The sequence below is a fragment of the Lissotriton helveticus genome, chromosome 10, assembly GCF_964261635.1.
Source record: "Lissotriton helveticus chromosome 10, aLisHel1.1, whole genome shotgun sequence".
Classification (NCBI taxonomy): Eukaryota; Metazoa; Chordata; class Amphibia; order Caudata; family Salamandridae; genus Lissotriton; species Lissotriton helveticus.
The window spans coordinates 230,071,273-230,085,766 of record NC_136071.1 but is presented as its reverse complement, the minus strand read 5'-3'; the positions used below and the strand labels follow the sequence as shown (position 1 = coordinate 230,085,766).

General features: G+C 44.6%; 1 protein-coding gene across 1 annotated transcript in view; it reads left to right on the top strand.

Annotated features, from left to right (window-relative positions):
• The window catches only part of MYO15A (myosin XVA), a 1,426,381-nt gene that overhangs the window by 134,115 nt on the left and 1,277,772 nt on the right, over positions 1-14,494 (top strand). Inside the window, exons 7-9 of the mRNA XM_078662701.1 lie at positions 1,746-1,849; positions 7,746-7,809; positions 8,356-8,469. Coding sequence (XP_078518827.1) covers positions 1,746-1,849; positions 7,746-7,809; positions 8,356-8,469 — 282 coding nt within the window. The remainder of the gene's footprint in view (positions 1-1,745; positions 1,850-7,745; positions 7,810-8,355; positions 8,470-14,494) is intronic.

Sequence of the window (14,494 nt, the reverse complement as noted above, 5' to 3'; positions counted from 1 at the left end):
AGCGTGTAGGAACAGTAAGAAGACACTAACATATAGGGTAGGGGAAAAAGAAATGAAAATAAGGAAGTTCCTAACCTGCACGACACCGTACACAGTTTACTGTTTAACCTGCCCATGCGGGCTCAGATACATAGGCAGCACCATCCACCAAACTAAAATTCGCATTTTAGAGCATCTAAGGGCCATCAATAAGGGGGATGCGAATTATCCAGTGGCACGACACTATCAGAAAGTGCATGGTAGTAACAATGAATTGATTTCTTACTTTGCATTAGACCAAGTTCCCATGAGCGTGAGAGGAGGTGATAGAGTAAGTAAAGTACGCAGGTTGGAATCTAGGTATATAATAGATCTCTGTACCAAGGCGCCGAATGGGTTGAATAGTCATGAGGAACTAGCAATACACCTAGGTTAAAGGGCTCTTTAGCCTAGGATAAACATTCTGTAAATCAAAAAGGTTGGGATGTAGTCCAAGAGTAAATGAGAAAAGAATTGCTGATATAATATTGCTTTGCTGAGTTAATAATGGAAAATGAAATTTGAGGAAACTATGAATTTAAGTAATTGATATTTTGTATGTATTATTGGTATTTATGATTTGGGAATGCACGTTTTTTGAGAAATTAAGGACAATGGTATACACTAGCCCATACAGGGCGTGATTGATAAAAGGCGCAAGCCCATCCAGGGCGGTATAACGAGGAATAAGTGACAGCGACAGAGGCTGTGGCTATGTGATTAATGTATTCACACCATTACAAGATGGCGCCTACACATTATGTGTAACTAAAGGTGAATTGTCCTTTTTTAATGTTTATGTTTATTTTGAAACTGATCACATGTGGATGTATATAAAAAATGGCTATGTCCGCTATACCCCTGTACCACAGAGGAAGGCACAAGCCGAAACGCGTCTGGTGCGTTTGGAAGTCTGAAATAAAATCTATGACTTCCCCCCCGTGAGTGCTGTGTCTTTGTTTAAGGACAAAAGGACGAGGAGCAAGATATATATATATATATATATATATATATATATATATATATATATATATATATATATATAGCTATAGCTATGTATGCATGTGGAGTAAATAGTAAATCTATACTTATGAGTAAATACTTAGTTTCTTGATAGTCAATATTCTGACTATGATATTTTTGTAGCACTATATTTTTCTACATAATATTGTGACATAAACCCTATGACAGGCATTTTATATAAGATTGTTTCATTGTCACCATTTCAGAATATGATGTGTTTAATCATTTGTTTACTCGTGGACTTTGTGGCTATAGATTGATTTCCTGTAGGCAGTCTTGATATGGACTCTTTGGATGGGGATACGTTTTTTGGGAGGTAGCTTTAAAAATTACACTTTAGATTGCATTGATTTGCCATGGAATGGCTACCGATGCTACTTGGGACTGATTAACTAACAGCCCTTAATAGCACACTCATACCTTATTGGACTCAGATATATTTGATCGTGGAGACTGGATGCTTTGATGTAAGAGAAATCTGTCCGACATAGTATCACATGGACACTCTGGGCTGGGCTCACTATTATTCAATTTTGATCCTGTTTAATGTGGCGGGTATAATTCTGGGGCTGCTCTGACCTTTTTGCAGTTTTGGTGCCAGAAGCATTGTGGATTGTAGAGCTTGGTAGCCAAATCTAACATGTTAATGCATTTCGCACTGTGAACTTACCTTTAGCCTTCTTCTTTTATGTTTAATTGTTTAGATTCTGGAAGCGACTCCTCTGCTGGAATCCTTTGGAAATGCCAAAACAGTGAGGAATGATAATTCCAGCAGGTTTGGGAAGTTCATGGAAATCTTTACTGACGAGTAAGTGAACTTGTACACATCAGATAAAAATGCAGTGTTGGAATGGGGATTGATATCATCTTAGTTGCAAAAACATATGATAGTCTGATTGGGTTTTCTGACCACAAGTTCCCATTGGATGCACTAATTCCTTTCTCAGAGGACATTATTGCCAGAAAAGTGAGCACCATTGCATGATAGCAGGGAAGTGGTAGTTCTTTCTGCAAGAGTAGGCAGATTTGACATATTACCTATCTTTAAATCATGCTCTAATTTCCTACTGGGTTAGAATAAGGAGCATAAAGTATTTTCCAGGAAGGTATGTATGGTCCATTACCAGGCTGCTCCCAGGAAATGGAACACATTTTTGTTGCAAACTCAATCTTCAAAAATGTAACTGTTTTTACTGTGAATTTGCAGAATAGAATTTTTCACAAGTCCGTATTGACTTACACTCCTTTCCAGCACAATTGGCCTGATTTACAGTTTGGTGGACAGGTACTCCTTCGAAAAGGATGTACGTTGTTACAACGCATGCTTTTACTACGCATGCCTTTACAACGCAGATTTTTCAACGCAAGTCGTTACAATGACTTGCGTTGGGGGGTGCTGGATAGTGAATAGTTTAATTTACTATTCCAACTCCAATCCCCGTGGATAGTAGGGAAGGTGTTGGATAGTAAATTAAACTATTACCTATCCTAGAGCGCCCCCCAGCGCAATTCTTTGTAATGACTTGCGTTGAAAAACCTGCGTTGTAAAGGCACTGCGTGGTAAAAGTTGCGTCATAAAGGATGTTTCCCCTTCGAAAATGCACAGGCGCCCCAGTACTCAAACCCTTGGGGTGTCACCTTAATTAGAGATGGGTGGACCTTAAGTATTCTGTTGATAGAGCCTCTATTGGCTCTGTCCACTGAATACTTTCTCTGACACTCTGATAAAGTAGGTACCATGAGAGGAACGACATTACACTGCCTTACAGTGGATGGTGTAATGTCTTTTTTTGTCTGTCACCACGAGGAAAAACCTGGCAGTGAGGGACAGGAAAAAAAACACATGACCTCCACATCCTAAGAGCAAACTCCCAAGGTGTGGAGGTCATTAGCTTTTTTTGTTTTTCAGAACCAACCTCCCATTTCCTGCAAAGAGCTTCACAGGAGATCTCAAAGGTAGGTGACTAATTCAAAGCATGGCTCACAGCACGAACTGAAAGCGCAGTCCACTCCAACAATGGCTTGAATGCCCAGAGTACCCTTAGTGTGGCCAAGAGATATTGCAACAGATCTATTGGAACAATCCCTCTTGAAAGGAACCATGAGGGGTAATACCCTGGAACCAGTCCTATGATACTTGTTTCTGGTCCAGGGAGCACCAGGATGGGCAGTTCGGGCTGGACTGTTCCCATGAGGCACAGGGTCAAGACTGATTTGCATATATCTGTGTCTGAACTGAGGGGGCAAATGAGCTAAAGAACAATGATGGAATCAACCCAGATCTGTGACTGGGGGTGAGTGTCTGAAAAGTCTTAGCGCTCCGTCCATCATCTACTTGTGTTTGCCAAATCACATAATCTACCTGTGCTTACCAAAAAATGAATGTGTCCTTGTGTAATATCACTGGTGCTCATGTAAAATGCTCCAATACCTTTGTGTTGAGTCCGCGCTATATAAAACTGCAAAAAAAAAGGAGAAAGACTAAGTAGAGAGGTTTGTGAGAAATACAAAGTAATTTAAGCACAATTCACTTGCGGCTAGGAAAGATTTAGAACTTCCTAAGATGAGAAGAGCTAGAACACATTTTAATATCAGGATCCCCCCAGCCACACCATCCTAAGGGATTTGAAGGTAGCGTGAGAGGCTTTAGTGCATTCATAGATGATCAGCATTGCTGTAGTCAAGACGTGAAGTGATGGCAGTCGGATCTGGAATGTAAAACAGGAAGTGCAGTTGGGTTATACGCCGACTTCTCCAGATGGAGTGGGTCTTAGCGAAAAGGCCTGGATTGAATGAATGTCGTATCCTATGATTACACCAAGGTACCACCCTAAGTAGAGGCCCCTTGGCCAGATGGAGTGGAGGGGGCCAAGAGCGAATACATTGGACTGCGAGGTGTATAGATAGAGCGGCCCGAGAGTTGCAAACGCTATGGTGATATAAGGACTTTTTTTTAAAGGCGTGAAGCGATTGAAGCTTAAACAGCCTCCTTAAGGTGGCTAGAGGGAAGAAAAAGAATCATATTTTGGAAAGATTTAGGAGCGCAAAAGAGATAGCAACAAATGTATTGACCTGATGGTCCAAGGTGGGATAGGAGTGAAAGATATAGCCCAGGTTGCATGTCTAGGTGACAGGAATCTCTCAGGCCAGGCATAAGAAGGCGCTTAAGTTGAACTCCTTGAGTGCTCATGACAGCTCCCGGCCGTCATGAGTCACAGTAGGCTTGTGCTCATGATGGCCGGGAGCTGTCCCAACGTTGCCCCTCCGCCCACGCGGTGTTAATGACCCCCCTGTGAGAATTAATCAGTGGGAGGAGTTCGGACGGCTCCCTGCTGTCATGAGCACACACCCACCATGATTTATGACGGCCGGGAGCCGTCCTGAGTACAGGAGCGCCACGCCGAACCCCGCCCCCCTCGCACTGTGGTGGAATTTGCACCACGGCGAAGGGGTTAAGAGTGTTGAGGGCCATCCAAGCAGCAATGGATTCCATATACTTGTGAAATTATTTGCAAGTACTAAAATTGACTCCATCGAGTCAAAGGACCGGCAAACGTTCCAATTCTCATTAAAGGGATTACAGCACTATTTGACAACACTAGCTCAACAGCAAACGGTGGGCAGCTGAGATTCTTAGTCTGTCATGGACCTTTCATTAAAAAAGAACCAATTAAGAAAGGCGCTAACAAGGTTCCAGGAAATGTCAATGATTCCCTTTGTAACTTGAGCACACTGTGACAGATGTCTTTCAAGAAAGCGTTTATAGGGTCGAAGACAGGATTGCAGTAGGACCTCCTGGACAGGGCTGACACAAAGGCTGAGGGCAATATGGCCATCTCTCCCCCCCCTTACACACACACACTTTTGGGGTCATGCCAGTGGCACCAGGAGCCACGTTTTCTGTTTCCCTGGATTACATTTATTTTAAGACTTCGTTTTTATAATGACTGAGCCAATAGATTCCGAAATGTGTGGTAAAGCCATCGGAATTATGAATTTTGTGCTAAATATAGGTCAAATGTTCAGATTTTTACTCTGGGGAAATTTGCTGTTGTAAGCACCTAAATCCACATTTTATTCCTCAACAACTTGTCAAAGTTGATAATTATCACACTCAGTAAAGACTACGATAATTGTTTTTTTATCATAGTCCTCATAGTGGGTACCGCGAAATTAGTGCTTATTGCATCTAGCGAAAACAGAAAGGGGTAAATTTAAAACATTTTGCACTGGGTTTGCATCATAAAAGTGACTCTAACCAGCACAAAATGTTTTTTCCTAATTTACTTTCCAGTGCAAAACTTGTTGGGACTTATTTACAAGCCCATTGCGCCGCCAATGCGTACCTTTTTGTTGACGCACAGGTGACAAAGTGTGCTGGCCCATATTTACAAAGCCATGTAAAGCCACCCTGTGTGGCTTTTCATGGCCTTGTAAATAGGTCCCCCTTTCACGTATTACTCTGCGTAAAAAGGGCTTTCCATGGGTGTTGCTGTGGGTGTTTCCACGCAACGTCCATAGAGCCTGATACACTCCCAGATTTATAAGGTTTCATAAACCTTTGAATGCATCAGATCCCTATGGCTCCCTAGGGGAGGCGTAAGGTAGGCTCAACGAGGAGAAATACCTTTATTTCCCCTCGTTTTTCCTTTTTCTATGTGTGCTCCATTCTGCAGTACACATAGAAAGGGGAAACAGCATCTCGCTCCTGCACAAAAACAATCGCCCCTACAATACAGACACCCTTGCACCATGGCGCAAGGGTGCCTCCATTGGCGCATGACAGCCCATTGTGCGCCAGCGCAGGGGAAAAGAACAGGAATGTGCCATATCTTGTAGACACAGCGCATTCATGCTCTTTTCTTTTGAGGCACGACAGCGTAGCAGGAAAGCTTGCTGCACTGCTGTGCGTCAAAATATTGTAAATGAGGCCCGTTTTGCACCGGAAAGTACCCTAAAAGTAATTTAAAGCCGCACGATGCACTGCTTTGCATTACTTAGCACCAAGAGGGCAGTACCTGGACATTCTCAAGCAACCATCCATGCCTTTTGACGAAAAAACCCCATCCACAAAGAGTAGTAGGCAGGGTTTAGCGCCAAAAGTTGACTCCAATTGAAAAGAGGCGTTAAAAGGAGAAATGTTTTTATTTCTCCTTTCCTTTCCTACTTTGCATGTATGCTGCACTGTGCAGCACGCATACAAAGTAGGAAAAGTTTGAAAGTGCGTCTAAGCACAGTATTTTGTATGTAAATAACTCTATAGGAAACAGCTTAAGATGTGGACCAAATAACTTTGAACAGAAGTGCACAAACCCAAGGATAATAATTCAATAGAAATTCATAATTTATTTATTCAGAAACTTAGTATAGAGTATAAAACAATGAAACATATGTATATATCTGTACATTCATCAAACAGCTGACGATAACATGTATATTTAAGATACATGTTATCGTCAGCTGTTTAATGAATGTACAGATATATTTCTATTGAATTATAATCCTTGGGTTTGTGCACTTCTCTTCAAAGTTATTTGGTCCACATTTTAAGCTGTTTCCTGTAGAGTTATTTACATACAGTCTTTTTACCCTGATATAGGAAACGTTATTAGGGGTACTCTTTTTGTTACAAATTAAGCTCAGTAATTTGGACAGGAAGGGTACTCTTCCAGTACAAAACTTATGGTAGACTCACACACATACACACCTAGACACTATGGCGCTAAGGTGTGTGCCTGGTGCAGGGCAGCTAAAATCAGCGCCGGCGCTAGGGGGAGGGGAGGCGAGAGTCATTGCTCTGTAGATAAATCGCTCTCCTGCTCCCTTCCTGTCATGCAATGCAGCGCAGAAATGTGGCTGTAGCGCTGCAATCCTTGACGGATGTATGACATTACAACGCATGCTTTTACATCGCATGCTTTTACATCGCAGTTTTTACAACGCATACCATTACAACGCATAGCGCTTTGGGGTGCTGGATAGTGAATAGTTTCATTTACTATTCCAACTCCAGTCCCCGTGGACACTACGGAAGGTGTTGGATAGTAAATTAAATCTATTCCCTATCCTAGAGCGCCCCCCAGCGTAATGCGTTGTAATGGTTTGCGTTGTAAAAGTTGCGATGTAAAACCACTGCGTGGTAAAAGTTGCGTTGTAAAGGATGTTTCCCATCCTTGACTGTTCTGAAAATCTGGCCCAAAGTGACAAGTGTCTCATGGGCCCCTCATTACGTTTTTACGCCATGTCTCGCAAAAACATCTGACAAGTTTTCTGCTGAGCCTACAAAGGTCCATCATGATGGACTGTGTGTGGGCCACAACCGTCTGTAGCAGCGTTGCAGTCAGAGCCAGCATATGAAGATCTGCAACAGCAATGCTGCAAATGGACAGGCGTTGCTAACGGAAGAGCATGGGTAGACTCCCATTGGAAATGTGCGTCCATTTAAAGCACTGCCAAGAGATTTGAAAGCCCTTTGTGAATTCCATTACAGTACCATCTCTGGTAGCAGTAGTGTTAGTTTCTTAACAAGGCCCCTCGGTTTATGAGTATTTTGCATATATTGTCCTGACTGCTCATCTGTCTTTTTGTCCGTGCCATGTCTTTTAGCCTATCTTCAAGTACTAACATGTATGTCTATTGTGGCTCTTCCGAGCTTGGCATGACAGTCTGAGGAGTTTCTTCCTAAACTTGTGCCTCTTTCTTAGGGGTGTGATTTGCGGTGCCATAACCTCACAATACCTTCTTGAAAAATCAAGAATCGTCTTTCAGGTAAGGTTGTAGGTTATTTTCTTCCTCATTCTGTATGACCAGTGAATAAAAGGGAGAGCCATATTTGTTTTGCTCTGTGACTGGCCATTGGTACCCTTCCCTCCCATTGTTGTGGCCATGTAGCACTGTGGGTTGTCTTGGCTAACATTGCCATCTGGCATCCTGGGTTTCATGCACTGCCTATAATGTATGCGAATTTAGAAACAGGGCGGCCCAATGGGTGGATATCAACCAGCACACACGAGCGCCCATCATAAATAAGTGCGTTCCCATTGGCAGCCATATTGGAATGGCTCCCATTATCCTGTCTTATTTGTCTCCCCAAGTTCAGGGCCTAGACAGAGCAGAGTGGGGGCTCTTCTGCGCCTGCACCACATGCCGTCAACCCCTCCCGCACCCCAGGGGTAGACTTGTACATTATTTGTGGGACGTACATCTGGTAGAGCCATTCATTCCAGCTCTTAGAAGCCATAAGCTGCCCATGGAAAATAACAGCAGGGTATGAAAATCATGCAACAAATAACATAACTTTGTTTGTCATTTCAGGCCAAAAATGAGAGAAACTACCATATATTCTACGAGATGCTGGCGGGCCTTCCTTCGCAGCAGAAACAAATGTTCTACCTCCAGGATGCGGAAACGTACTACTACCTGAACCAGGTGTGTTTGCTTTACCTCAGAGCCAATGGAGGTCAGGTTCAAAGGGGTGTTTTGGGATCAGCGAAGAGTTCTAAGGCAAAGAACATCATGTCACTCACTAATGGTGCTTTGTTTACTATTTTTCTCTTTTTGTAAATTAATCAATGGAACCATATAAAGTGGTGCTGACGTTATTCACTTTCAATATTCTAACCCGTTTAGAGTTACAGTCAACCAAGAATACAGCCTTGAGATTTTCCCTGATCTACCCACTTGCTGAGCAATTCTCTCTGTAGCCTGCTCTTGTAGATAACATATTTTGCAAATAAACGTAGATGTGCTTAGTTACAAACCCGGGTGACTTGCTGCTTTGGAAATGCCTTTTGTATTTTGGAAACTTTCCCTAGTGCACAACTTGCAAAGTGTAAAATAAAATGTAGTTTTAGTGGCCCTTCTCAGCAGCTGGAAACTGCCAACTGCAGAGAAAGTGCTCAGGGGCGGTTGGTAAGTTGTTGCTACTACTCGGCACTAGGCCCCTTTCCGCTCTGCAGCAAGCCCCTCCCACTGACAAACTCCCGAGCCCCATCCTCAAGCTAGAGTAGAAACTGAAGGATGGGACTGAGGACCTTGGTGACCCACCACCGCCCCAGCACCTGAGGTGTCCCTGCTGCAGCCCCCCCCCCCCCCCGAGCTTTCACCTTCTGCGGATTTCTGTCTTCTCCACCCTCCACTCTTTGCAGTTCATGAATGCACAGGCTGATGTGGTCTAAAAGCGACTCCACAAGATTTTCTATTCAAGGATATCTCAATCATGGGACATCCAATGACAGGAACTCATCTCTTGCATCATGGCCCGGCAGGTTTTACTTTACCTTTTGCGAAGTCCAAGAACTCCAACAATGAAAGAAAATACGCAAACGAAAGGAACAGAAGAGAAGGATGGGCAAGAAGGAATAAAGGAGAGAATGAGCTAAGGGAAGGAAATAATTTAAGGAGAGACTGAGAGAAAGGAAGGGAAGAAGCAGTAAAGCAGATGGGGAAACGGAATGAATGACTAAAAAGGGGAAGAGACGAAGTTAAGGAAAGAAGGTGAGATAAATAAAAATGTAAAAGTAAGGAGAAAGTGAAAGGTAAAAAGGAGAGGACAGAAAAAAGGCAACAAGGATAGAAAAGAAGTGACAGAAAGTAAAGAAGGAATGCCGAAGAGATCAAAAGAAGCAAAGAAAGAATAAGAGAAATTGAGAATGCAAGAAAGGAACAAATACAGAACAACCAAGGAGAGAAGAGAAAGATAGAAGAAAAGCAAGAAGGAAGAGATACAAAAGGAAAGAAAGAAGGAAGGGTGGAACGATAGAAAGAAGAAAAGAAAGGGGAAAAGAAAAAAAGATAAAAAAGAAAGGAAAAGAAACAGTAAGAAAGAAAGGAAAAGAAATTCAAATGTAGTGATGCTGTCAATGACTGAAGTAATTGAAGTATTACCTTTTCAGAGTAGTTGTCAGAGAGTTTTACAAACAATGTGTGCTGAGACATATATTTTCAGCTTTTTAGGAGGAAGCAGCAGCAAATTTGTGTACTTAAGATTGTGGGATGAATCCTGCCACTGCACCCTCAGCCTGGTCTCCCAGAACCAAGCTCACTGTGGTACTTATTTACAAGCCCCTTGTGCCACTCGTGCGTCACTTTTAATTTGGGGAAAAGTGACGTACCGGCGGCGCAAGGGGCTTGTACATAAGCTCCAGTGTTTTAAGTGCATCATTGCAGATTGGCCCAAAAGTAAACAGTTTGGAACTCCAGACAGCGAGTACTGCAACACAGTCTGCGAGCAATTGGTAGTTCGCAATCAACATGTTGGAGAAGCCTGCTGTAGAGTGTAGACAGCTGCTTTTGCAACTTACAAAACACTCAGGGGCTTATTTACAATCCCCTTGCGTCAGATTTGTGCCTCCAGAGTGTACCTTTTGTGATCCTCCAGAAGCGTAAATTAGACCATCATCTTTATGAGGCTTTTCATGGCCTCGTAGATATGGAGTAAGGCAAGGCAGCGCAAGCCGCTGCGTTGCCTTACTCTGCTTCAAAGAGGCATTCCATGGGTGTTACCGTGGGTGTTTCCACGCAACACCCAGGGACTTTGATGCTGCCCCATGATTACGACGCTGCCCCAGATTTACAATATCTCGTAAACCTGGGGCAGTGCCAGAACCTTGCGCCTCCCTAGAGCAGGCGTAACGAGGAGAAATGTGTACATTGCTCCTCGTTTCCTCTTTCCACGTGTGCTGACTTCGGCAGCACACATTGAAAAAGGAAATTGCCTCTCGCGATGGTTTTTGTGCAGGAAGGTGCCTTCCTGCACAAAAAAATCCTGCAAACATCGCAGACATCCTTACAACTTGGTTCAAGGGTGCCAACGTTGCTGCTCGGCTACAAATTGTGCGCTAGTGCAGGCAGAAAGGGCAGGAATGCACCCTTTCTTGTAAATACGGTACATTCTTGCCCTTTCGAATTGTGGTAGGGCAGTGCAGCAAAATGACTTGCAGCTCTGACCTACGCCAATTCCTTGTAAATAACCCCCTGGAGGTTTGTAAATATGATGGTCTAATTTGCGGCTCCGGAGCGTCACAAAAGTGATGCTCCTGAGCGCTAATTTGCCCCAAGGGGCTTGTAAATAAGCCCATGAATGCTTCTATGCTCAACATGAGCCAGTGCTCCATTACAATTACCCAATCGTTCCTTGGGGCGCGTCACCCTGCGCTCCCCTGAGGCAACTCACCCTGTGGTTCCTCAATACACATAACTCACGTATGGCAGAGATTCCCTGCAAGGAAAAGACGCCACAACATTAGACAACACCATCAGTCACGCATATAGGGCAATATTCCATCTACCCACCTACACATCGCCCGCTCAAATTCGCCTTGAATTCGGGCTTCAGAAACAAACTGTGGAGAGAAGGGGGGCATATATCAAAACGTGGCGGAAAATCAGAGACGCCGACCCCGGATCCTTAAACGCCCATCTCTGGATCGAATTATCCAGTAGAGACATTCACCTGGAAGGAAATATCTACAAGACTCATTGGAGATCTTGGATCTAACAAACCTCAACTGATCTTAAAACCTTTAAAAAAGTGGTAACGAAAGTAACCAAGTTGATTTCATCCATAGAGGATAAAGCCACCCTGGCTAAGAGGGCCCATGGATGGGTCGTGTTGAAAGACTATAATGCCCTGAAACCACAAGAATATCTAAAAATAGGCCTCACACAGTCAACTAAAAATAAATTCTTAAATATGCGCCTCGGCATTATGCCTATAATACCGCACCTTGCAAAAAACACAGTTGATGGACAGAATGTAGAACAATGTCATGCATTCACCCCAGTACAAGGATCTGGGCCTAAATCCATCGTTTTTTTGCACTCCACACCACCCTGGGTTGGACACTGGCTATATGCAAATCAGCTCTGACCCTGTGCCTCATGGGAACAGTCCAGTCCGAACTACCAAGCCATGTCTTTCCCAGACCGGAATCAAGCATCCAAGGACCGGTTTCTGGCTATCAGCCGTCATTCAGCCTGGATAGCTTGACTCCAGTGGTGTGGAGAGCCTGGGACTCACGTCTGAGCAAACCCAGCCCACTCGGGGTGAAAATTGCAAAAAACACAGTTGATGGACAGAATGTAGAACAATGTCATACATTCACCCCAGTACAAGGATCTGGGCCTAAATCCATCGTTTTTTTGCACTCCACACCACCCTGGGTTAGACACTCGCTATATGCAAATCAGCTCTGACCCTGTGCCTCATGGGAACAGTCCAGTCCGAACTACCAAGCCATGTCTTTCCCAGACCGGAATCAAGCATCCAAGGACCGGTTTCTGGCTATCAGCCTTCATTCAGCCTGGATAGCTTGACTCCAGTGGTGTGGAGAGCCTGGGACTCACGTCTGAGCAAACTCAGCCCACTCGGGGTGAAAATTGCAAAAAACACAGTTGATGGACAGAATGTAGAACAATGTCATACATTCACCCCAGTACAAGGATCTGGGCCTAAATCCATCGTTTTTTTGCACTCCACACCACCCTGGGTTAGACACTGGCTATATGCAAATCAGCTCTGACCCTGTGCCTCATGGGAACAGTCCAGTTCGAACTACCAAGCCATGTCTTTCCCAGACCGGAATCAAGCATCCAAGGACCGGTTTCTGGCTATCAGCCTTCATTCAGCCTGGATAGCTTGACTCCAGTGGTGTGGAGAGCCTGGGACTCATGTCTGAGCAAACCCAGCCCACTCGGGGTGAAAATTGCAAAAAACACAGTTGATGGACAGAATGTAGAACAATGTCATACATTCACCCCAGTACAAGGATCTGGGCCTAAATCCATCGTTTTTTTGCACTCCACACCACCCTGGGTTAGACACTGGCTATATGCAAATCAGCTCTGACCCTGTGCCTCATGGGAACAGTCCAGTCCGAACTACCAAGCCATGTCTTTCCCAGACTGGAATCAAGCATCCAAGGACCGGTTTCTGGCTATCAGCCTTCATTCAGCCTGGATAGCTTGACTCCAGTGGTGTGGAGAGCCTGGGACTCACGTCTGAGCAAACCCAGCCCACTCGGGGTGACAATTGCAAAAAACACAGTTGATGGACAGAATGTAGAACAATGTCATACATTCACCCCAGTACAAGGATCTGGGCCTAAATCCATCGTTTTTTTGCACTCCACACCACCCTGGGTTAGACACTGGCTATATGCAAATCAGCTCTGACCCTGTGCCTCATGGGAACAGTCCAGTCCGAACTACCAAGCCATGTCTTTCCCAGACCGGAATCAAGCATCCAAGGACCGGTTTCTGGCTATCAGCCTTCATTCAGCCTGGATAGCTTGACTCCAGTGGTGTGGAGAGCCTGGGACTCACGTCTGAGCAAACCCAGCCCACTCGGGGTGAAAATTGCAAAAAACACAGTTGATGGACAGAATGTAGAACGATGTCATACATTCATCCCAGTACAAGGATCTGGGCCTAAATCCATTGTTTTTTTGCACTCCACACCACCCTGGGTTAGACACTGGCTATATGCAAATCAGCTCTGACCCTGTGCCTCATGGGAACAATCCATTCCGAACTACCAAGCCATGTCTTTCCCAGACCGGAATCAAGCATCCAAGGACCGGTTTCTGGCTATCAGCCTTCATTCAGCCTGGATAGCTTGACTCCAGTGGTGTGGAGAGCCTGGGACTCACGTCTGAGCAAACCCAGCCCACTCGGGGTGAAAATTGAAAAAACACAGTTGATGGACAGAATGTAGAACAATGTCATACATTCACCCCAGTACAAGGATCTGGGCCTAAACCCATCGTTTTTTTGCACCCCACACCACCCTGGGTTAGACACTGGCTATATGCAAATCAGCTCTGACCCTGTGCCTCATGGGAACAGTCCAGTCCGAACTACCAAGCCATGTCTTTCCCAGACCGAAATCAAGCATCCAAGGACCGGTTTCTGGCTATCAGCCTTCATTCAGCCTGGATAGCTTGACTCCAGTGGTGTGGAGAGCCTGGGACTCACGTCTGAGCAAACCCAGCCCACTCGGGGTGAAAATTGCAAAAAACACAGTTGATGGACAGAATGTAGAACGATGTCATACATTCACCCCAGTACAAGGATCTGGGCCTAAATCCATTGTTTTTTTGCACTCCACACCACCCTGGGTTAGACACTGGCTATATGCAAATCAGCTCTGACCCTGTGCCTCATGGGAACAATCCAGTCCGAACTACCAAGCCATGTCTTTCCCAGACCGGAATCAAGCTTTCAAGGACCGGTTTCTGGCTATCAGCCTTCATTCAGCCTGGATAGCTTGACTCCAGTGGTGTGGAGAGCCTGGGACTCACGTCTGAGTAAACCCAGCCCACTCGGGGTGAAAAATGAAAAAACACAGTTGATGGACAGAATGTAGAACAATGTCATACATTCACCCCAGTACAAGGATCTGGGCCTAAACCCATCATTTTTTTGCACCCCACACCACCCTGGGTTAGACACT